The sequence below is a fragment of the Carassius auratus genome, unplaced genomic scaffold, assembly GCF_003368295.1.
Source record: "Carassius auratus strain Wakin unplaced genomic scaffold, ASM336829v1 scaf_tig00027603, whole genome shotgun sequence".
NCBI classification, from domain to species: domain Eukaryota; kingdom Metazoa; phylum Chordata; class Actinopteri; order Cypriniformes; family Cyprinidae; genus Carassius; species Carassius auratus.
In genome coordinates, this window is record NW_020525608.1 from 293,876 (window position 1) to 319,509 (window position 25,634).

At 34.9% G+C, this 25,634-nt stretch overlaps 1 protein-coding gene across 1 annotated transcript; it reads right to left on the bottom strand.

The window, feature by feature from the left end:
- Positions 1–1,856: 1,856 nt before the first annotated feature.
- On the bottom strand, positions 1,857–25,125 carry plpp2a (phospholipid phosphatase 2a). The gene is made up of 6 exons (XM_026251555.1): positions 24,878–25,125; positions 9,545–9,696; positions 7,079–7,341; positions 5,822–5,879; positions 5,152–5,328; positions 1,857–4,208 (listed from the first exon to the last, which is right to left on the bottom strand). Exons 1-6 carry the CDS (start codon positions 24,939–24,941, stop codon positions 4,062–4,064), a joined length of 861 nt encoding a protein of 286 aa, XP_026107340.1. The 5' UTR covers positions 24,942–25,125; the 3' UTR covers positions 1,857–4,061.
- Between the last annotated feature and the right edge of the window lie 509 nt (positions 25,126–25,634).

Sequence of the window (25,634 nt, forward strand, 5' to 3'; positions counted from 1 at the left end):
CACGTGCAGTACACGCTCTTCTGGTGTTGTGAGGGTTGTTAAAAAATATGTTTCTTGAAATAAAATAAAATATAATTATAGTTAAAATATAGTTCAACCTGATGCATTAAAATAACTGAAACTACAACTGTAAAAAAAAAAACACTTGTAAAAATGACAAAAACTAAATTATAAAATAAAACAGAAAATAAAAAAATGTAACTTTCTATATGTAACCGAAATAGAAAATGGAAAATATAATACGAAAACATTCTACATTCAATAATAATAATAAAAAACTTAAACATTAAAAATACTAAAATCATGAAATTTAAACGGAAAATATAAAAAAGAAAAATGTGATGAATATAAACATTTAAACAGAACAAATTAACTGAAGCTTTAAAATGAAAAATAAAATAAAAATGAAAATATTAAAAATATCAATAAATTATATAATTATATAAAAGAGCACTTGTTAGATACTAACATGATCTTAAAAAGAGAAATACAAATCTCTGGACTTGTGGGATAGCAACATTGTTTTTTTTTTTGTTTTTGTTTTTGATAAACCTTTAACCCCCTTGAGTTGAAATATTTTTTTAAGGATATTTTCGAAATTACTGATATTATGCATATACTTAGAAGTATTGAAATATTAAACTGAGGATTGCTGATTTTAAGGATAGTAAGTGATTGTTGATCATATAAGGAGGATTGTATGAAATGGTACTTTTGTGATAATGGTTAAATGATCATTCATTTGGTAAACTTCTTTGTGTGTTTTGTCCCATATCTGAAGAATCATGCTGAATGGAGAAACTAATTTTGCTGGATCTCATGGAGTGTAAATCCAAGCTCTTTGTAGAAATCGGTTGAAATCAGTCCCACCTGCAGACAATTCCATAAATACATGTTTAATATACACTGGCCGCTGTGCCTTGAGGATGATAAATGTGAAGTCAGTGTTTCTCAGATGTTTCCAGACCTGCCTGCAGAGAATCATTTACCTGGAGACACTGAAGCTGATCGAATCAACCGTCCTTCTTTGATGAAAAGAAGCAGGATTTGTATGTGACATATTTGGCTGCTTCAATTCCCATGATTCCCTTGTACAAATGTCTCTTTGTTAGATAAAGATGAGTTTTTGTCTGAACGGCACTGGACTGAATTCCACAAAAAAATCCTCCAGTTAAGGAGACATATTGAATATGAAATCATATTTTTAAATGCATGTGAAATGGTTAGGGATTGGAAGAAACCTTTAACATCAAGTATGAGCAAGAACAAAAATAATACTTGGCCCAGCAAACATGTTATTCAGATAACGGACATTGAAACAACTGATAAGATAAAACTATTACAGACATCCGCACTGTGAACAGTTTCAGAACTTTTCATTTGTTTCCATTTGAGTTCATTTACAGCAATGACAGAAGAAGCTGTACACGTTTTTTTTTGTATTTATTATTGTTATTTTGAAATTAGTATAAACCAATACAAAACATACCAATTATACGTGCAACATTTATATGCTATACATACAAAACTTCTTATAAAGTCACAGATGCCAATCACTACAAAATAATAATTGGGCTAAATAATAATTGATTCATATATATATAATGTCTGAAGCTCGAAGCATAAGTGGTTTAGATACATTTTTTGAAAGGAAAAAAAAAGTTCAGTAGCTTCAATTTAATCAGACTAATATATATATAGATTTTTTTTTTTTTTTTTTGATACGCGATATGTTCATTCATGCAAATTAATGCACATACTTTATAATGTATATTTCACAACCAATACATTTTTTTAAATGATGTATTATCCTCAAAGTTATACACACACACACACACACACACACACACATATGCACAAACTTGCAACAATCCTGTAAAAACACTCATCTTTGCTCTGGAACTTTCAACTAAACAACACTTGTAAGCATGAGCCACAAACTTCTTCACATTCAGTGCGTAAGTCACTCTGTGAGCTCAGTCCTCATTTATTTTAAGGCCGTCCGGTTTTCTGTGACTACATTAGAGTCACAAGAGAGTCTCTGTTCCACACAGAAGCAAAACAAGAGGGAGACATCATTCATATTCACTAAATATAGTGTCCATAAAAAATTGCAGCATTAGCAACTCACAGTAGAGAGCAGGTTCTGTTGTGCAGGGTTTACACGGGCAATCAGCAACTTCAAACTAACACAGGAATGGAGTGTTTTAACGTTAACAACATAATAGTTGAGTGGGGAACAGAAAAATAATAATAATAAAAAAATGTTTTCCTCCATATATAACACGAGGGAACGTTTTAATTTGTATAAAAGTTTCTCCACACGAATAACAAAATATGTGAGAGGGGAAGTTTAAATGTAGGCCAGGATACATGATTTATTTTAGAAGAGGAGGAATAGCCTATGTCACATTCACTTTTTTAGCTGTAGAACAACATTAAGTGTCTAAACCTAAAGGAAATTAATTCAAAATTCTATCGCAAATTGTACGACAAACGGGGTTGGAGGATTTTAAGATAATATAGCATGCCCAAATACTTTTTCCACTGGCAAACTACATTTATTTGTATTCCAATTTATTATTATGAATATTTTAACATGACCCGTCCATCCAGATTATTTGCCGTTTGATTGGCAGGCGATCTGACCAATCAGAACACCAAATCTGTAATTTTTTTGCCAGACAAACAAATGTGATTTTCCTGGAAAGAGGCGCTCAATCCTCAATTAGAACTAGATAAAACGAGGTAAATTAAAGGATTTTAATGTAAAAAATGTGAACGGAAAGTTTCTGGAGAGATACAGGCGAGCGAAAGCTAATGGACCAATGTTTAAAGCACCTTACGTTTAAAACCTGTTTAAATCGTCATTTCGTCATATGCAAAGGCGTGAGGTGAAGAAATCTGCTTCTTGAATTCGCTGGTGATCTTGACAGGCGTTTTTCAATGAAAATATTCACATAAAACGAAACAATCATGATGCTGTGGAAACATTCAGTACTACAATCTGCAAATCCATTTCTGAATCAAAGTTTTTTTGTCATGTTGTGTAGCTCCGCCCCTTAGTGAAACATGATTGGTTTAGAATCAGCACACAGCTTTTTGATTGGCTGTGACTTCAACATTACCAGCAGCATTCGTTCACTTGGTTTGGACTCGGTGATAATATTCAGAGATAAACAGCGGTTTAATATTTTACATCTGATAGTTTATATTTCCTAATCCTTATTGTTGGATAGGATGGTTAGTAAGACTAATTTACCATCAAATACATCGATATATACGTGCCTCGGTTAGCTAGTGGTTTTCATTAAACAGTCATGTGAGCGAGCGATGCAACAAAACATGATTGAAATCACGAGTTTTCATTGTAGTCTTTAACAAATGAAGCATAAAAAATATTATTTAAAAACAAAAAAAATTTGATGTAATGCAGAATTTCTTCAAGACGTGTGCAGATATAATAACTAGCCTAGTTCACCAAAATGTTAATTTAAAAAAAGTAATAAGTGTCTAAAATCCAGTTTCTATATATGTATATATAGTATAAAACCATACAAAATCTATTTGCCAATGTGATAAAGACCTTTTTTTTGGCACATGTTCCATGTTCAGACTTCTCTTCCTGGATTTCTTACTCAGGGCAACATCAGTTCTTGTCTTCTAAAGGCTTAGAAAAGTTCACTATCTTTCGCTTCCAACAGCAGAAGTACTGCGAGTCAGTAAATGTCAGCCGGTGGTTTTGAGGTTGTCATGGAAAAGACCAGTTCCCCTCAGAGAAGTTCGTCTTTGTGCTCTGATTCAATAAAGTCCCTCACAATTCATTAGATGTCAGGCGATCTGTGCACTTGGCGTATATGAGCGTGCATAGGACAAAAGACGGGTATAAAGAAGTATAAAATCTAATATTCAGTGTTAGTTCATGCATTCATTCGCACTCTCTCTCTCTCTCTCGGTGTGAAATTGTGGACGAGAGCGGAGTCAGTGCCAGTGTACAGTGTGTGGTTGTCTGTAGGAGACGTGCTGCAGCATCCAGTGCTGTCACGGGTCAAAGGTCAGCCTCATACAGGCCTGCTGTTGGAGTAATGGTTTCTGTCCGTGTCTGCAATCTGAAGGCTGGGCTTGCGTTCGCTGTCTTCGTTTTCAGCATTTTCAACATCTGGACAGAGAGGGGGCCGCTCTTTGAAGAAGTCAGAGATGTATCGCACCTGTGACAGAGAGGAGAATGTCTTTATGTAACTTGTGGGTTTGTAGAATGCTAATAAATAAATAAATAAAATAAATATTTTTAAATAAATATTAAAAAAATAGCTATATATATTTATATAAATACTGTATTTTTATTATTATTTATTTTATTATTATAAAAAAAACATTATATTTAAGTATATTAAATATATGTCTGTATATTTTATTTTTTAATGATGAAAGGTTAAATAAATGTATAATTTAATAAATATTATTTGCACACACACACAGATAAAATATACACAGTTTATTATATTGTATTTCCTATATTTAAATATATATACTTTATTCTAATTAGGTTTATTCATTGATAATATTATTCATCATTTATTTATAATGTGTTTTTTATTTAATCTTTATACAAAAAAATTTAATAAAATCTCTTTTCTAAAACCAAAAACCAAATAATTTAAAATTAAATTAAATTTAACATAAAATCATTGATATCAATTTTATTTACATAAAGAGCATGTTTCCAATGTATTTAGGATAATTATAATTTCCATTTTGTATATATATATATATTTTTTTTTTTTACTATTTGTTGAAATTTGAACATTAAAAGTGTTTTTATTTCAAATTCCTGGTGAAGAACTTCTAAATAAATAGGGCATAAATAATAAAAGATATAGAACTTTTTATCCCTATAACTGTAAAAAAAAATTATAAATTATTTTTTAAAATAAAATTTTCTTTAGAATTTTCTCATTCTTGAGCAAATACCTTACCATACCGTACCATATATATATGTTTTTTTTTTTTTTTTTAGCTTAGTTTTGGCTTAATCATGGACCTATTTCACAGTATCCTTAAACAGGATTTATTTTCTTTATATGCAAAACTTGATAAATTGTTATTTTTTTTGTGCTGAAATGTGACCCGAACATGAGATTCAGCGCTCACCGTGAGGACCGCGACCAGCGCCCCTTGCAGGAGACCAACCACCACGTCGCTCCAGTGGTGCTTGTAGTCAGACACACGCGTGTATCCCACATAAATGGCAAAGGCCACCAGGAAGAACTGTATTGTGGGCCGGAGGAGGCGGGCCCACTTTGATGCCATACGTGCCTGGACATACAGCTACAGAGGAGAAAATGCAATATCAGTCTTGCGTGTTCAGTAACAGGAAAACGAATGCAAACCATTGCAATTCCTTAAAAGTTACAGTAAAGCACCTTGTGACAAATATAGACACGTCTGAACATGAGCGAAGCAGCCCGAAAACTATTAATTCTGCATAATGCCACTCCAAACCTGTATGACTTTTACTTTTTTGGAACACATAATGAGAAATCTCAGATTTGTGCATGCTGTGAAGAGAAAACATCCTGTAGGTTTGAAATAACAAGAGGGTGAGGAAACAATAAGAGAGCTATAATTATTGGGTGTGCTGTTCCTTTGAGCACTGTATACTGTCATGATTTGATGCTTGAGACATTGGGAATGTTTGCGGTTGTATTTTATTGTCTCCACAGTGTTTCCTGTTGCTCTGAGAGCTCTCCTTTATCTGTCTACACAAGTCTTCTGTGTCCTCATGATCACAGGAGAGAGGAAGACGACTGTGACAACTCACCGCCAGAAACAACATGCAGTACATCCCGAAGGAGGAGTGACCGGAGTAGAACGACAGCCTGGCGCAGCACAGTCCACGGAGGAAGGGCAGATCGGACAGAAACAAGGAGAAAGGAAAAAGAATCATTTTCACAGTCCACCAGTCATATAGAGTGACACATTTATGAGCTATTCTTTACTTACACAATACATTTCAGGATTTCATCTGTGTTAAAAGATTTATCACATGTTCATAATAGCCTTGACCTCCATGTGCCTTTTGGTATGATGTGAGATGATGTGAATTTTTACTGATCGGTTTGGTAATAATACTTATAAATTCAAATAAAAGTAATAATAAAACATAAACCAACTAACATTAAACCAACTCTGGAATAATTGCCACGTGATGTCAAAAAAAAAAAAAAAAAAAAAAGAATTCTTCAAACTCTGAGAGATGGCACTTTTCTCATTTATATCATAATCAAATATTATTGTTACTTTTTTTTTTTAAAAATTATTATCTAATATTCAGCACATTGGTTGTGACAGCAAATTCTTGGTTAAAGGGGTTATTTAAGTATTATTTATTATATGTACTATTATATTCATATTTATTATATTTTTATTATAGTATTTATAAATAATTCGAATGACCTTTTTTCTTTATATTTTCAGTTTTTATTTTCAGTTAAGCACAAGTCTTTGTCAATGTGTTATATGCCTTTATTTCATTTTATTTTTAGCCATTTTGGTAATTATGTAAATTTTGCCCTGTTTCAGCTAATTGCCAAAATAACATCTCTAATTTTCATTCAAGTTTTAAAAAAAGTATTTCATCTAATATTTATGTATTATATTTATATGTACTCCAGCTTTATTTCAAAAACATGTTTTTATTAGGTTCAGTTAAAATAAAATAAAAAATGAAGAGAAAGTAAATAGATTTAAAAAAAAAAAACCTATCTATTTAAATCTATACTTTAAAATGGGAAGGATTACTACTACGATTAATAATAATATATTTCAAAACCAAATTAAGGACTCAAATATTTCTTGGCCAGTGTGCACACATCATATTTTCAAGTGCATGTATTATCAAATCTATTTTTATTTCAGGTCTCTTGAGGACATGTGGCATTTGAGAACATGAATGCAGTGCAAAGGTCAAATCCTAAGAAAGCGCCAATGTACTGGACAAACAGGATGTGAAACAACAGGTGACAAATATAAACAAGTACAGGAAGTAGTACGACCTTCCCGTCCCCTGCTTCTGTACCTGGATTCAGTCACGTTACGAAGGTTTCCTGTACAGTTGATCACCAGAACGTAGCCCTTGCACACTTCTGGAGCACACACCGCCATGAAGTTGGGCCGCAAGCGTCCAATGGTGTACTTGGCCATATCGGTCAGAGACTGGCTCACGCACGCGCCGAACAGAAAGGTCCCCAACACTTTATAGAGCGCCGCAGCGTACTGGTTAAAGTTCGAATTGGAGTAAAGACGTTTGGTGTAGACCAGGTAGGCCTCTCCAGAAGTGATCTGCAAGTGAGAAAACAAGATTTTCAAGTTCAACATTTCTTAGGGTTAATAGTTTAAACCTTTAACCCAGAGTATAATACACTCTTAAAAATAAAGCTTCTTTATTGGCATTCCATGAACACTCATTAATATTCATGAATGGAATCTTTCCATTACACAAAAGTTTCTTCACACTTAAAAATTTAGGTTCTATATTGGTATATGTTTCCATGAAGAACCCTGAACATCCATGGAATCTTTGAATTCCATGAAAGGTTCTCTACAGTGGATAAAGTGGTTCTTTTGAGAACCGTACAGTTTGGCAAACCAAAAATGGTTCTTCTGTGCAAAACCTTTATTTTTAAGATTGTAGTAACACTAATGCATGACTAAATATTGGCACATTGCAATAGTTCATACATTTTGAATTCATTTAATTTTGTATGCATCTATGTGTTATGTAACACACTCGTGAATTGCCATTGTGCTCCATAAACTTGCCTTAAGACTCATTGTTAATAACGCGATCTGTCTGATGTAGATGACTCATGTTTTGAATTGTACTCTCATGTTGAACGAATCACAGTGTTCTCTCAGAAAATGTGGACACAATACCAAACCAACCTGCATTGTTTCGCAACCAAATTACTTCACATCAAATTCATTTCAGAATTACAGCAACTGGTTGGTTCCCACGAGTAATTCAACATCAAATCCTTTCATTTGTTTATGACGCTTCTTAAATGAACAGTTCACACACACCAATGTTAATTCTGTGGTTATTTAGTCATCCTTGTGTTGTTTCTTTATTTCATCTTTAGTACATAAAGGTAGAAATGTGGCCACTATTAATTAAGGTTACATCTGTCACACTCAATAATAGTAGTTCAGTAACAGACAGATATTTTAGGAACAGACAGATATTTAAATTGTTTTTCAGAGAAAACCTTCCAGTGAACCACTGAGTTGAACTCATGAAACACGTGCAGTAAGTCTGATACTTTTGGTGTTCTAGACTACTTTTATGGTATCTTTTTGTTCTTTTTGAAGCTTGACAGACACAGTCACTATCCACTTTTTCCAACATAGGCTCACTGGAAAAGCATTACATAAGAACATCTACTTAATTGTTTCAGAACACCACAAACATGCCTATACATAATTCACTCCAGTTTCCAGATGAATAATCACTAGTGGCAGTAAAACACCAGCAATTCGTATTCATCTTCAGACAAATAATGCTTAAAGGGGCAGAATCTTGACTTATTTTAATGAGCTTCCTTGCACAAAACTATGTTATGAACTCAAAACACTTTTACCATAGAGTATGACTTGCACAAACTAATACAAGTACATTTTGACATTTGCATCACTTCATCAGCCTTATATGTACGGCCTTTCTGACATAGTAAGCTTGCTTGGTATCTCACCTGGTACAACACAACACAACACAACACTCAAAGACTAGCAGAAGCATGCTGCTTCATAAAAAGTGGTTTATCATACATTTGCTTTTGTTAACACTGTTGGTTAGGTTTAGTGTATAGGTGCTACATTTTCAGGGTGTTCAATAGAGCCAATGACTAGCAGATTTTAGATAGACCCAGCTACAGCACGCTCCGAAGAGCTTGATTTGCTGGTTCAGGTGTGTTTAATAAGTGATGGAGCTAAACTTTGCAGTATAGTGGCCCTCCAAGAATGGGTTTGGACACCCCTGCAATAGAGTATTAACATTTTTCGCATCACTCACGGACATCTAAAGGAAAACATCGTCAAAAAATCTAAATCTGATTAAAAGATGTAGAAGAAAACTCTGTTTCTTCATACGAACAGATTTGGAGAAATGTAGCATTACACCACTTACTCACAAATGGTTCCTCTATAGGGAGTGTGTCCTCAGAATTGGAGTCAAAACAGTTTGGATTTGTTTATTAAAAAAAACACACAGGTTTTCGCTTCATAAGCATTATTTAATAGAGTGGTGTGGATTATTGTGATGTTTTTATCAGCTCTTTGGACGCCAATTCTGACGGCACCCATTCACTTGCAGAGGATCCATTGGTGAACAAGTGATGCAATGCTAAACTTCTCCAAATCTGATGAAGAACCAAACTCATCTACATCTTGGATGGCCTGGGGGTGAACACATTTCCAGCAAATGTAAATTTTTGGGTGAAATACTCCTTTGAGGGTTTGCTCAGCTGATTGATTGATGTAGACTCACGATAATGATGGAGCAGGAAATGGTAACAGCCGCCATCATTTTGTGAGAGATGGTGTCTGATCTGTAGGGGTAGCGGATGGACTCGTCATCGCAGTAAACGCCACGCTGGTACGGCTGGTATATGATGGTCAGTATGATGTATGGCATCGCCACTGAAACACAAACAACAGCGTTATTATTGGCCCCAGATTGTTGGCTTGGTAACACACATCAAAACAAATCATGCATGACTCTTGTTGAGTTTTCTGTGGGAACAAAAAGGCTTTCATAATAGGAAACAGGCAATGTGCAAGTTCATCAGTACTTCTGCGATACACAGTTATGAATATGAAAATCAACACAGCTAGTGTGCAACACATCAGAAGGGTTTCCACATCAAGAGACACTGACTAATCACAAAACGTCAAACACATGTTCTGGATTCAGTGACGCTGGATAATCTTCCGCTTGCTGTCCAGATACAGGAAGGCAGTGGGAATTATTGGCAGGGTCACGGCACCAGATTTCATTTCAACAGATGCCCACAATGGTATCTCTTAACCAGGAAAACACTGATTTATTTCTCCAACATGTGCAACTCTATTATGTTTTTTATCTGAGGTCATGAGAACCAGGAGAGGGAATATTTATAAACCCTAGCTGTGTATCTCAAAGCCTAAATATTCCGCACAGTTCTTTTTCCCATCGGACAGCACAAATGCCAATCAGATTTATCAAGGACTGCCGAGGGAAAATAATCTCAGAATATGAAGAAATATATCTGCTTCATCTCAGAAGTCCATCAACATAGTTTCTATTCCCAAAGCCATGTTAACTTTCCCAGGATCAGGACCTTGGAGTCCAGTCACATATTATATTACTTGGATCCATACACGAGCACTGAAGCAGATGTACTTAACTAAATGACAGATTCAAAGCGCTCAGAGTCAGAGACAATTTAAAGATGTGCTCCAAAAAGCCAAAAATATTTAGCCACTTATGACTCTGCATTGTCATTGCATTATATATATCATACCAAATGGCATTTATGTTGAAGAAACATAAAATTAGCATGTTTCAAGCTAAAAATTTCACATAACAATATTTTTATGTTTCAGAGGCAATTGTGATAAATATATTTATATAACAAGAGGTAATTTAAAACTAGCAAAAAGTAATTTTACAAAAAGTAGACGAGAGAGAGAAAAATAAAAAAATATATAAAAAGTCAATTACAAAATAATGTAAAAATATAAAATTAATAAGAAAAAAAACTAATAAAAATGTATAAAAGGCAAAAAAAGTAAAAATTACAAAAAATAAATGATAAAATAATTAAGGAACATTCAATGAATTACAAAAGCATAAGCAACTGATAAAAGTTGTTTAAGTTACGAAATAAAAATGATTTTACATTTTTCTAAAAATGTTTAATTAATATTCCTTCTCAAGTTAAAAAATATTTATAATGACAAAATATTGTAACATTTTCAGGTACAAACTCTTGGATCATTTGTTTGCAAATGTCACTTACTTCGATACTTTGTTATCTAACGCAATGAAATTAAAGTTCAAAAGTGTTTAAGTACTTTCATGACGACTATATTTTTATGTCAGAGTGCATTTTGGGGTTTTAGCAAATGCTCTTTCGGCTTTCATAGTTCACCCAGAATGAAAATTCTGTCATCATTCACTAGTTCCTCATGCTGTTTAAAACTGATATGAACTTCTTTCTTCTGGTAAACTGTTGATGGGCCCCATTGACTCCCATAGTCTTTTTTTTTTTTTTTTTTTTTTTACATTTTCTTTTCCATAATCACTTTTCAGCAAGAAAATGAGTGAGCATGCATTGTTTTCAGGAACAAAGAATACAAGCTTTTTCTAGCTCAAAAGGAAATGGTCATAAACCCGGATAGAGCTGTTAAAAAAAAAAAAACTAGATTCATAACATTGACACAATAGCACCAGCAAGCACACACATTTTCACAATGACTTCGACTATAAAGCTGTCTTTTAACAGATGCAAGGAGATGACAGTGAGCTTTGGGGGTGGTCTGTTGGGAACTCTAATTAGAACTTTACTGTGTCAGTGAAGGTAGAGTCATCGGTGACCATCAACTTACAGTAGCTGTTTACTGCCTACATAAGCAGCTGCCGTGTGAGTTCATTTACACATAAACTACCAAGTAATTGTCATAAAGTGTCATTTTCAGCATACAGTTCAGTGTCACATGATCCTTTAGAAATCAGTCGAATATGCTAAATTGCAGCTCATGAAACATTTCTGATTATTACAAATATTCATCACAGTTGTGCTGCTTCATATTTTGGTGGAAACCAAGATACATTTTTTTTTTTTACTTCAGATTTTTTAGCACAACTGTTTTCGACACTGATCATGAAGACTGGTGTAATAATGCCAAAAAAATAAAGCTTTTCATCCCAGGAATAAAACACATTTAAAAATATTTTTAAATACAAAAGAGTTATGTGAAATTGTAATATTTTTTCACAATATTACGGTCCTTCATCAAATAAATGCAATTCTGGGGAGCATAAGAGATTTCTTTCAAAAATATTTAATAAAGAAGTAAAAAAAAACACACACATGGGAATTAGACTTCCAGGCTAGTATTTCAGAAAGTAGCATAACCAGACTTTCACTGGGAGCGTGCGTAACCCGTTTCTTACGTAGTTTACTCCATTTTGGATTGGAGCCACATTCTGACTCAGATTGATAACATTCAACAGGGTTATATAAGGGTTGAACCTCTAGTTTCAGTAACCATTTACACATGTTAAGTGTTACTTCACACGAGACTCTCAAATCATATGAGTGAAGGAAAACTGTCTGTCCACTATTACAGGATATCCAGAGATTTAAAGACTCAGGAAGGCAGGTAAACAGTCTTTATCAGATCTCTGTGATCTGAATGTCACGACTGTAAAAACACACAAAAACAACCTTTAACCTCATTCTACTAAAGTATTTTCTCTCCCTTCCTTCTATTCATTATCGGCCATCTTCCTCTTCCGACATATATCAGTTGTCCTTAGTTTAAAAACATTCACGTCACCTGTCTGATATAACAAGTTTTAGAAGATAACGAAAATGTTAAAGTTGAGGAAACCTGTTTGAAAGCAATCATTATTTTGCTGTTTCTTTTATTGATGCTAATGCCTAAAACTTACTCACTTCACATTTAACAGTCTGTTGAGGTCATAAAAAGTGTTTATTGATGGGACAATAGCCAGTAAATTTACAATTTGTAATTTGTTGGCAAACACTGTGTACATTAGGACAGCAGTTAAAGTGACATAACTAGCAAGTCTTAACTGCTTGATTCTTTAAATCATAGCATAATGTAAAACTACTGTATATTATCTCCCAGCCCTGATCTGCTGAATGTAACTATAAGGCATGGAAATATTGAGATATTATAAACATAGACATCATGGTTTTCTGTAAAGCTGCTTTAAAACAATGTGGCCAAACTCTGCACTTTTTAGAGAACATTAATCTATAACTTTGTAAAAGGTTTAGTCGAACTAGATAAAGCCAATATAGACAATTCTGAAAACTGTCAAATAAATAAATACCAAAGGACTTTTTGTCTACTTTGTAATATGTTAACATATTTTGCAAAAAAAAAATCTGTGAATGCGGTTGACAGATTACTCAAATATTATATTTAATATTTTTTATATCAACTCCCTGAAAATTAACCATCCAAGCTACTGTAAGTGCTTATAAGAAACAATTCAGAATCAAGGATAGAAATAAAATATGAATGGCTGATGTAGCAGTCCAAACAGTATTAACTATTGTTAACTAAAACTGAAATGTTGTTGTGACTTTTTCTCCGAGCGTTTTGGTTTGGTTCGGTCCCTGAGTACAAAATGACATCTTTGTAGAAACAAGGCCGCTGATGACTTTAGTGTGCTGTAAATGTCTATGTTTCGTGCTGTGATTGCTTTCAGATGTATAATAATTGAAGTACATGAAACTGAAATTAATAAATGAACATTTAGATAAAAATAAAAATGACAAAGCACATAAAATTACTGAAACAAAAACTAAAAATATAAAAGACATTTCGTCTATTTATGTACTAAATGATAAACAAATTTGGCAAGGTTTCAGATAACAAACATAATGGCATGGCATCCTGAGTCATGTTTTTGCATGTTGTTCAAGACAATATTATACATGTGCAATAACTTATGCAAAGGTGTTTTTACACCAAATGATTAAAAAGTACTAATGTAAAAACCTAGGATTGCTCCTAAAGAAAGCATAATATGCACTAGCCATGTTACATGTAAACATTTCTAGAGCAGCTCTTGATTATTTAGCATGAAGGGTCTAAATGTCAGCACGGGAAATAAAAAGTTGTTCAAACAGGGTCAGTTCTTCCTTTTAGATCCCAATGGTTAATGTGACATGGATGGTCTCAGACCGGCACATTCACACTTATAGCATGCATTGAATGCTGGTTTAACCTGAGCGATGTGAAACTCTCGGAGAAGATCACTGATGTAGTTTAGAGAACTGAGATAGGAGCAGCTGAAGATCTCAAACTGAGCACTTTAGAAAAAAAGGGTAGGATTCGATGGAGAATTGCAGTCAGATGCCAGAGTTCAAGCGTTTGGCTTTTAATAAGAGTGCATGTGCGGGAAATTTCCACTGGCAGAGGTGCTGCCAACTCAGAGGAGGCGGATCACAGCACGCTCTCAACAACAGAGTTCAGACTTAAAAACTGCTCATCACTTCAAGTAGTTCAACTGCAGGAAAACACCCTTTAAAAGGCAGTTTAAAAAGTTGTTCTCCATACTGAAGCAATTTAAAAGGGCAATAACATTTTAGATTGCACAATTTATGTAAAGAACAATCTGTATTTACATGTCCTAAATACAGTGAGGATCTCAATTAGAGTGAAAGCATTAAATGTGAACAATTTCACACTAAATCCAGTCAAGTATTTAATATAACTGAGTGATTAACAAAAACTGTGTGTTAAAAAAACTAACCAACATAAAATGTGTCACAGGGACTTCTGGGAATGCTGCTGAATGATGACTCAAATATTAATATTTATATTTTACATCATATATTTGGGGATCAGTTTACTGTAAATGAACCAACCACACAAAATTATCTGTCTAAATAAGTGAACTTGTTCAATCCACTGTCCGTGTTCAAAATAGCCTACAGTTTCAACTAAAGTAAATAATAATCATTTTCGTAAATAAAATAAAATATTACATGAAAAACCTGCATTATAGAATGAATGTTGCAATATATTATATGTGTGTGTGTGTGTGTGTGTGTGTGTGTGTGTGTGTGTGTGTGTGTGTGTGTGTGTATGTATGTATGTATGTATGTGTATATATATATATATATATATATATATATATATATATATATATATATATATATAAAAATATAAAGGTTTTTAAATAAAATATTTAATTACTAAAACAGAGGTAAATGAAGCTTTTATAGATTTAAATTATAAAAAGAAAACTAATAAAAAATGACAAAAAATATTACATATATATATATTTATATGTAAAACAGTAAAATTGTATGGTAATCATGACAATAGTGTTTTAATTTTTTTACCATTTATAATACTATAAAGTATTAGTATTGCATGAATATGCAGTAACATCAAGATATAAAACAAATTATATTTCCATAACACCACAGTACATTGGTAACACTATTTCTTTTCTACCACAGCTCCACAAGGCTAATGGTTTCTAAATGTCCAGCAAGAAACTTGTCCTGTTATATTAAATATGGAACATACTCATATTATATTTGATGGACCATACCCATCCATATGAGGCCATGGTGGTAAACAGAAGGTCTAAGAGAGCCGGAGCTCTTCAAGATGTCAACAAATGATGACATTCAGCTTACAGAAGTATCTTTGTAGCATCAGTAAATGTCTGTGTAGTAGAGGAAAGACAGGTTCCCGTCTCACCATCTGAACAGGTGGCTCACTTTTTTTTTCGTTTTTTTTGTGTGTGTGTTTAATGTCACCTGAAATAAACACATACCAGATAAAATGGTTTTATAATTTCTGGAATTTTCTTCTGAGCTCATTTGTGAGGGAATGGTGTTCCAGATAAATATTGACACTTGTGTCCAAACTTACGTCTTTGGGTTTTAGCCACAGGTCAGACTTAACAGATCACCCAAAAATGTACAATTTATTTCTTTATACAAAAAGATTTGGAGAAAAGTTTAACATCAACCAGCAGAGAATCCTCTACAGTGAATGGGTGCCGTCAGAACAGCTGATAAAAACATCATAATAATCCACACCACTTCAGTTCATCAGTTAACATCTTGTGAAGCCAAAAGCTGCATATTTGTAAGAAACAAATCCATCATTAAGACGATTTCAACTTTAAACCTTCACTTCTGGCCAAAATGAGAGTCCATAATTCATAATAACGCTTCCTTCAGTGAAACAAAGGCTTGGAATTAAAACCATTCATCTTTTCACTTATCACGATGCTAACTGATCGACTGGAGGGGTGAGGTTTTTTTTATCAGCTCTTTGGAGTCTTATTCTGACGGCACCCATTCACTGCAAGTGATGTAATGCAACATTTCTCCAAATCTGTTTTGATGAAGAAACAAAGTATATCTTGGCTGGCCTGAGGATGAGTACATGAGTAAGTATTTTAATCATGCTGCATTAAAATACTGCCAACTGTTTATGCTAATGAGAACAGAATGTATTGGCATCCTGACATGCATGCATGAAATCAAGCAATTCCAAACCTGCATAAAGTTTTGATTCTTACAATGATTATAATCATGTTCTTGGAACAACATTCATTTCAACCAATCAGATTTTAGGGTTATTGGGTTCTTTTCTCTGTGGTAGTTTATGATAAAGTATAATCCACTTGCCAAACTTGCCAAAATGCATGTGAAATGTAGCGGACACGAAACAAAACACACCTCACATGTCTTTTCAATCAGAACCTACTGCTATGATACTGGCATCTAAAGTCATTTACCGTAAGTGAATGATGCTTGAGATCAGCTGCTGACTCAGAACGTACATCTGTTTTAACTTTGCTCTTTCCACGCAGAAAAATAAAACCTGTCCATTCACATTACACGAAGAAAAGCATCGATCATTTTGTATTAAAGACACAAAACTTCAACATGCAACACTCACTTGAAGAACTAAGTTAAGCACCTCACTGCAGCACATCTCACTCACATTAACTATGTGCTCTCCAGTTCAAAAGTCTGGAATTAGTATCAATGCAGCTTTTATTAGATCAAAAATAACAGTAATATTGTTAAATACTATTACAATTCAAATTTAATGTTTCTATTTTAATATATGTTCAAATGCAATTTATTCCTCTCCTGCAAAGCTGAAAATTCCAGGGATGCGTTGAGTTCCTGGTAATCCCGAGAGCTCAAATTCCTCCCCGAAGAGTAAAAGCCACGCACCGCGCTAGTCTTATAATGGATGGACTGCATGGCAGGCATATTTTGAAGTTATTACAGTGCCGAGTGATCGGGAGCTGCGCCAAAGGATCGCTTGTCTTCATGTTTGCGTGGGTCCGAACTTACAGAATAAGAAGTGCTATTGTCTTGGGGCCTGTCGCAATGTCATCTGGCTCTCGTGTTTCAGCCAGGATGAAACTGGAGAAAATAAACGGCCAGGAATTCACATTTGGACACGGTTTGCTATGCTTTTGGCCTTTGACTCTGCTCTGCGTTTCCCAGGGCCAGAGAAATTTGAAATTATACATGTTATTGTTCTTCCCAAGCGCAACAAAGCCAAAAAACACATCATATCACAATAGTATCAGTGTTTAACAGCAGCCAAAAAGATTTTTAAAAAGACAGATGTACAGGTCTCAGAGTTAACAGAAAAACTGCTCACTTTCTTTCACAATCACTTGGAGAATGTGGCAGCATTCAGCCAAAATGAAGGCTTTACAATGATGGAAAACGAGTGTTGCCACGCTGGAATGATAAAGTGATATGACAACATTTTAAGAGGAATGTTGGCTGAGACAGAGATAATAAAAACTTGAGGAAGACTGCAAAATATGATGAGCCATGACTCTTGTATCAGCTTCTAATTCGCATGAATTAATCAAATGCATTCATCATTTTGGCATTTCTTGGTTTTAATAAACTCTAGCTTTAATATGATTTTTTCCCCCAATTATTTTATTCAACAAGAATGCATTGATCAAATCAGTTAAAAGTCAGAGTAAAGACATTTAGAATGTTATAAATGATTCCAATTCAAATAAATGCTGTTCTTTTGAACATTCTATTCATAAGAGAATCCTGAAAATGGAAAATGTATCAGTTTCTACAAAAATTTGGAGCAGCGCAACTGTTTTCAACACTGATAATTTTCATGCATGTTTTTTGAGCAGCAAATCAGCGTATTAGAATGATTTCTGAAGAATCATACGACCCTGAAAACTGGAGGAATGATGCTGAAAATTCACAGAAATAAATTATATTTTAAAATATATTCAAATAGAAAACAATAATATTATTAGATTGAGAAAGCTAAAAATATTTAAAATTTTTGCCTTTTTTACTGTATTTTTTATCAAATAAATGCAGCCTGATTGAGGAAAAGAGATTTCTTCGTCTAGATTAAAAAAAAACATACCAACCCCTAAACTTTCAAACTGTTCTCTTTATCAGGTACTATATATATATATATATATATATATATATATATATATATATATATTTATAACAGAACATGTAAATAACTTGTAAATGACCATTTTAAATGCTTGTAAATAACCATTTTAAAATACCATTATATTTAATGTTTTCTATGCACATGGCTGCCCTGATTGTAAAACCCTTGAGTTATGAGCTGGATGTGTGCTTGTGAAATCTCACTGTCTCTCTGGACTGGAATCAGTGTCATTTTATCACAAAACTGCAGACACTGACCACAGTCACTCAAAGAGAACATTGTACGGTCTCTGCATCATATTAAAATATGATGACAGAATCTGCATCCACTATTTCAATAGTTCACACATGTATTAAAGAAAATACAAGTGGTATGTCACTGTAAATAATAACGACTAACAGGTAAATATTTGAAATGGAATTACTTTTCTCAACAAAACACATGGTTTGAGGAATCATTCATTCCTGTAGTACTAAACATTGCCCAGGACTGACTCTGATATGTGACGTCAAATGAAAAAATAAAGGACTTTGTTTTTTTCCAAGAAAGAAAACACAAGATATGAAGAGACAGGGTCTATAAGGATGCACAAACTAAATAAGAGGAAATAACAGGAACAGAACAAACTGAACTGAAGTCGTCTCTTCACTCAGATTATTCATGTGTGCATTCTTTGAAGATTCCCACTTCTGAGAAAACACACACACACACACAAAACAGAGCACTTCTCAATAAACTTAAGAAACGGATATCCTTAGAGGGTCAATCCGTGTGATTTCCATCATGCTGACACGCTGAGCAACTAACAAACTCCCTACAGAGTGTCTGCACCAATCAGAGAGGAGGGTTTTAAAAGCGGTCACTAAACAACAAACATCCTTCAGTGACCCTGGATGAATATTAGCCGTTTTGCAGCTGTTGCTGTTTAGCAAGAAGAGAACAAGCTGGAGAGAAGACAGCGAGTCTGTGACCTGCTTCAGCACAGCTTCGACATTGAACTTCTGCTGCTTAAAACAGAGAGGACTGAGTGAAAGATGAAACCGTGAGGAAGTCATTCATGATTACTGTATTTACTTGATCCAAATACAGTAAAAATGGCAACATTGACAATTATTATTAGAACTGTTTTAAATTTTAATATATTTTAAAATGTCATTTATTCCTGTATTTTCAGCATCATTCCTCCAGTCTTCAGTGTCACGTGATCCTTCAGAAATCATGCTAATATGCTGATTTGTTGCTCAAAAACATGTTGAAAACTGCTGTGCTGCTTTTGTAGGAACCATTATTTTTTCCTGGGATATTGATGGATAGAAAGCATTTAATTGAAAAAAAATTAGTAATAACATTGTTTTATCTGCTACTTTTGATCGATTTAACGCATCCTTGGTAGTTGCTAATATGTAATGGATAGAGATACGTACGTACACACATATATGTATACACACACATACACATATACGTACACACACACACATACACACACATACACACACATATACACACATATACACACATATACACACATATACACACATATACACACACACACACACACACTCAGTTCTCGCCTTGGGAGTGTTGAGCACCATGGCTCTTCATCAGACCACAGTAAACACATCAAAAAGACAACCATTAAATACCCCCAAATCTTTTTCATTAAAATCACATGACTCAAATAAATCAGCAGCCCTACTGAAACATCAGATCCACACTGCAGTTTGCCAAAAAGAAGTTCCAATCTAAACCAATGAGGCATTAACTTTCTATCCCAGGTCTTTAGAAAAGCATCTAACACGCTGCTGCTTTAAATAACCTACAAACCGAAGCGCTGATCTAAAGAACCTGTACTGACACATCAAGAGAGCTCCATAAACAACCTTCAGAAGAACTGTATTCTAGCTCGGTTCCAAGATTTTAACTTGAACTTTCTTACCACCTGTATGATTTATTAAAATGCTGCCTACGCAGGCTGCTCACTAGGTTTTGAAACAGTGATTAGAGTTTGTACTAGCGCCTCAACAGTTACACGTGTGTGTGTGTGTGTGTGTGTGTGAGTGAGTAATACTCAGTGGTATGTGCTCACAGAACTGGCCGTTAAACCTGACAAATCCAAGCCACACAGAACAGGACAGACCCCCTCCTTCTTCCAGTCCTCTTCTTTCTTTCCCTCCTTACCTCAGCCTGCTCCTTTCTTTCTTTTTTTCCCTCGTCTCCAAATATCACCACCACCCACACATCTTCTGATCCCTCGTTCGCTCTGTCATGTGGTCTGTGGTTTTGTTTCATGCATTCTGAATGTTCAGCAGAGTGAAGACAGACCTGATTATCTGATTCATTCACTCTTCAGCCTACTAAACAACACACACACACACAGATCCTTTTAACCCTAAAACACAGCCTGCATATGTATTGTATACTACACATTCAAGTATGTACTTCTGTGACGTCAGTGTAAGCTGGTCTGGCTGGTCTGGGTGGCTAGTTTTAAAAGGGTTTTGGCCATGCACTTGTCAGCCTAAGAAACAAATATGAAAATATGAAGCAGCACAACTGTGTCCAACACTGATAATAATCAGAAATGTTTCTTGAGCAGCAAATCAGGATATTAGAATGATTTCTGAAAGATCATGTGACACTGAATGATGTAATGACACTGAAAGTTCAGCTGCGCATCAAAGGAGTAAATTACATTACATTTTATTTTATAATATTTAATAAAATTCCTGTTCTTACTATGTTTTTAAACAAAAAAGTCAGCCTTGTTAAGCATTAGAGAAAACATTTAAAAATCCTATTGTAAAATGTTTTTAAATACTTTAAATCAACTTGAATTCTAAACTGACTTTTTACTTCCTTAACACCTGTTCCTGGTCTTACTACAAAAATATAATGTTTTTTTTTTGCAAAAAGCATGCCTGGATATATGGACATCATTTACCATATGTGCATGCCGTTGGTGGGCGTCCTAATTTTGCATTCTCAATATGGTATAGATACTATAGTCTGCAAAATTTGGAATGGAGCCACAGCAAATGAGCTGCGTGACACGAAAACCAGAATGCTTCCAGTATGTCCTATTATTTTATCTTTAATCGGTCATTTGCGCCCACAAACATAATTACTTGAACATTTCAATGAGGGAATATGGGCATCTGTGAAGAATATGAGCCGATCTGAGAGACTTGCAGAGATGCAGGATGAGGAAATTGAAGCATGGCTTAAAAGAAAAGGAAGGAAAGCATCTGATATGAATTAACTAGGAGCCTCTAAGCACTTAGCACAACAGCTTCTCTGAAAATCAGAGGATTTGGGTTAAATCAGTTTGGCATGTTTTCTGATGTTATCTGGCCGGGCCGTCCCAAGCTAATTCAGAGAGAAGAGAACAAAACACTCCAAATCAAATGTTAAAAGCTCACACTCACTTGATGACATCTTGTAACGGACCATCACAAACAGACCTTCTTTACGGACATTCACAGGGTGTAAAGCTGAGAGTTTTGGAGGAACGCTAACTTAAGGTCCAGACCACATCTGAAGCATTAGAGGAATTACTTTTTTCCCCGAGTATTAAATTCAGTCATTTGTTCTCATGTGATTCCAAACCTGCAGACCTTCTTTCTTAAGCAGAACATTGAAGATATTTCAAAAACATCTCAATGCTTTTTGGACCTCGACAACTTTTGTGCTCCACAGAAGAAAGTCACACAGATTTGGAACGACATGAGGGGGAATTAATGATGGCATTCCATCAATTTTCTTCTAATTAAACTCTATAGTCTAGATTTTTTGAGGAAATCCTGTAATTAGCATTCTTCAAGGAGGCTTGGATGTTTGTAAATTCTATACATGCATAGAATAAGCCAGAGGGAATCATGGGAAATTAAAAGCGGAAAGGCAACAGCAGAGACTCAACCTCTGCATCCTGAGAAGGACTTTCCAAGCCAAGCACAAACATGAACTCATGAATTCTTCAAAACTGCTGATGCATCAAAGGGAAGAGGAAATTCAGCCATAGAGATGAAGCTTCACTGCCACGGATCCATGTTCACCTCTTAAAAATACAGTTTTTTTCCCCTGATCATCCTTTTATATCCATGTAATCTTTCCATTACACATAAGGGACCTTTTTACTGGAAAAATGCTCTTTGGATTATTAAAATTGCATTTGTTTGTTTTTTAAGAATTGTTCACTGAAATGTTCTTTGAAAAACCAAAATTTCTATTGCACCGCAGTGAAAACCCCCTTTATTTTTAAGAGTGAGGCTTTAGTTAATGGAAAATTCAGCATTCGAAATCCAAAAGGCTTCGAAACGTTACTACAGCCACTGTTGTGGATGTTTGAATTTCTGAGGGGTGTGGAAACAAGGATTTGCTCAAATGTCACAAACAATGCAACCTGTCAGTCTGAACGCTGCAGATTTTCCAATAGCAAACCCCACAAAGGCCTGTTATTGAGGCGTGAACTGGTCTACAACAGCTTGTCTAGCAGAGCTGAACCATAATCATGGAACAGTAGCACCTGAGATGGGGATTTAGTTTATAAGTACTTCTTTTTAATTTGGGAAGACAGTTTTCTGTCCATCTGAAATGCTTAAAAAAACGATCACAAGCTGCTGATTTATAAAAACATCACTCTGAAACATGCAACCCATTTATTGATTTAATCTGATCTCACTAAGCCATATCGCAATTTTATTTCTAGTAATTGTGCACCCCTTCTTCAATCTAAGCATATGAGGCAGTTTTGCATTAAACGGCACACTAATTCTCCCCTTTTGCCACATCGGCCTGTCCGGATATCCAGACACATGCACAAATATTTGCTTTCATCTGGACAGACACGTAAATGGGGATGATTTGAGAGCAGTCCCTCTCTAATGTTGACAGCAGAGAATAGCGTGAGACTTTGCTGAAGCTGAACTTGCACAGACCTGATTCTACAGCAAGCCTTGACATGCAGCGTCATAGCACATTTACAGATGCAAACAGCACAGCAAGAACGCACAGACAAACACAAGCATGGGATTCATTACATGGCCCACATTGTCTGAGTTTGTCTTTCCCAATAAAAGGCACAGGTGGGCATTACCTGTAGGCCACGCCCACACTGCCAGGAAATGTCATTCCCTCAGAAAATCTCTGCTCTCTATATAGACATTTGACTTGTTAAGATGTTTTTTAAAATAAAAGTTTTCCAAGAATAAAGAAAAAAAAATTTGCAAAGTTGCAATGTTGTGATCCACCTTGTGGATGGTTAGTTTGGTGCTTATAACTCTTTTTGCATTTTTGAACGCAAACGGCAGATGACAAAATCACAATTTTTGAGTAAACTACTGCTTTAACTGAAAACAGATCCCAACACACCAATCCTGGCACTGACATCAAGATTTCGAGACTCATCCGTCCTCATCTGTGAGAGAGTTTGTAATGTATATCTGACTCACACTAAGTGAACCAAGTGAAGCTGATTTCCGAATGTTATTCACTCTCTGCTGAGTCACCTGGGCAGACCACACAGATGAAGTGGAGCATACTGTATATGAGCTGCAGTACGTAGAAGGCATTGTTCACTTCTGCTAGAACCATGCGTTAGTGGAGACACTCCTAAAGGTCGCCATTGTTACGGTGAAGATTTACGCTTCAAAGGATACAGCTGAGTGTATCAGATAATGCTTGCACGCTTCATTTCCCCAGTGTAACATTACAGGTGTTATTATGTGCTGCCGCAAATAATAGTTAGTGGGGAGATATAAAACAGAATCTTCACAACAAACAGCTCAAACCAAAGCATAAAGACCCCTTGAAAGATCAGAGTGTTAAAAAGTGAAAGTGTCCAGATTTATATATTTCTAGGTCACTAAACAGTTAATCGAACTAGTGGCACTGATCATGTTACTGGCACAGATTTTCTTGCCTCACTGGACATCATAGTTAGAGAAGGAAGCACATTTTCAATAGTAGTCTCAGACTTTTGGACTCCACTGTAGATTGTTATTTTCAAAAACCATGGTATTAATACAATACTGTGTCAAAAACAAAAAGCAAAAAAACACTTGCAGTATTATTCAGGATGCAAACATCATAAACAGTGAGTAAGACACAATATTATTTTTCCACCCAGTCTCAATCACATCCTTGGTATAATTCTGCAATTTCTTCATTTGTTGCTTATGGATGAAACACATAGCCTAGTTATGACAATGCACTTGAGAGGAATGTTATACTTGAGACATAAATGTAACAATTCAGGCATTATCTTGCTCAATATTTACCTCATATATACTGTGTATACCAGACAGTTAGAGTAAATTAGAGAGACACAGTTTGGAAGCTTGGATTTTACTTATATATAAATAATTTGTGTCAAAAAATGGTATGGACATTTTCAAATATTTCTAAAACCAAAATAATTATTCAGATTAAACATGGGTGTCAAATTACATTTTAATATAACATTTTCTTCTAATAATGCCCACTGTCACAGTCATTACCCCGGGTTAAACGTGCTTGTATCCGGTGGAAAGTTAAAGGTGGCAGGTGAACTTTGGTGAACCCAAGATGGATTTCACAATCGTCTGCTGAGATCATGCAAGGCAGAAATGCATATATAACAAAAGATCAGACTTACCCACGAGCACACACACGACATCCATCAGCACCATAAACAACTTGTTCTTCTTCAGCTCTGACATGATTGTGCTCTGCTCTGCTCTTCTGGGTCAGATTGAAACTCAAGTGACTCGTGTGATAGTCAATGTTCTTCCGGGTGTCCTGTGTTACCTGTGTCAAGGTGCGCTGATGATGTAACGCGTCCGCGCTTGCGCTGCGTAATTTCACGCGAGTGAACGAGACGCGTAAAGAGTGAAGACTGAACCACGATTCCGAAAAGTTTGAAGCGACTTTACTCTCACAGGTACACGCCCACTGCTGACGGTGTTCTCTCTCTCTCTCTCTCTCTCTCTCTCTCTCGCTCACACACACACACACACACACACACACACACGAGTTTAAGATATAAAACAAGATTAACCCATTCAAACTAGAGTAGAATTGTGTTACAGGCAAACACAAATGTGACAGTATGTACAATATTTCCAGTGTAAACGTATCCATAAATGACAATTAATGACTTTTTCATTATTACATCAGATCTCCGTTATAATTTATAATTTTTATCTAATTTATACAAAGATGTATAAATCTAGTTATGTTATGTCAAGAAAACTTATACTTAATTACAAGTAACTATGTAAAACAATTCTATATTACATTTTTTTAATTAAAATATTTTTTCAAATGTAATAACAGTAATCCTAGTTAATCTAATCTAATACACTATTGCAGTTTGTTTAACACACTGTTCTTTGTGATGGGGCAAGTTGTCA

Coding starts and splice junctions, on each gene's coding strand:
- plpp2a (XM_026251555.1), bottom strand. CDS start 24,941: ATGTCAGAGCTGAAGAAGAACAAGTTGTTTATGGTGCTGATGGATGTC. Junction 5,329..5,821: donor ACTGCATGTTGTTTCTGGCG/GTGAGTTGTCAC, acceptor TCTCCTCTGTAG/CTGTATGTCCAGGCACGTAT. Junction 4,209..5,151: donor CGCTGGTCGCGGTCCTCACG/GTGAGCGCTGAA, acceptor TCTCTGTCACAG/GTGCGATACATCTCTGACTT.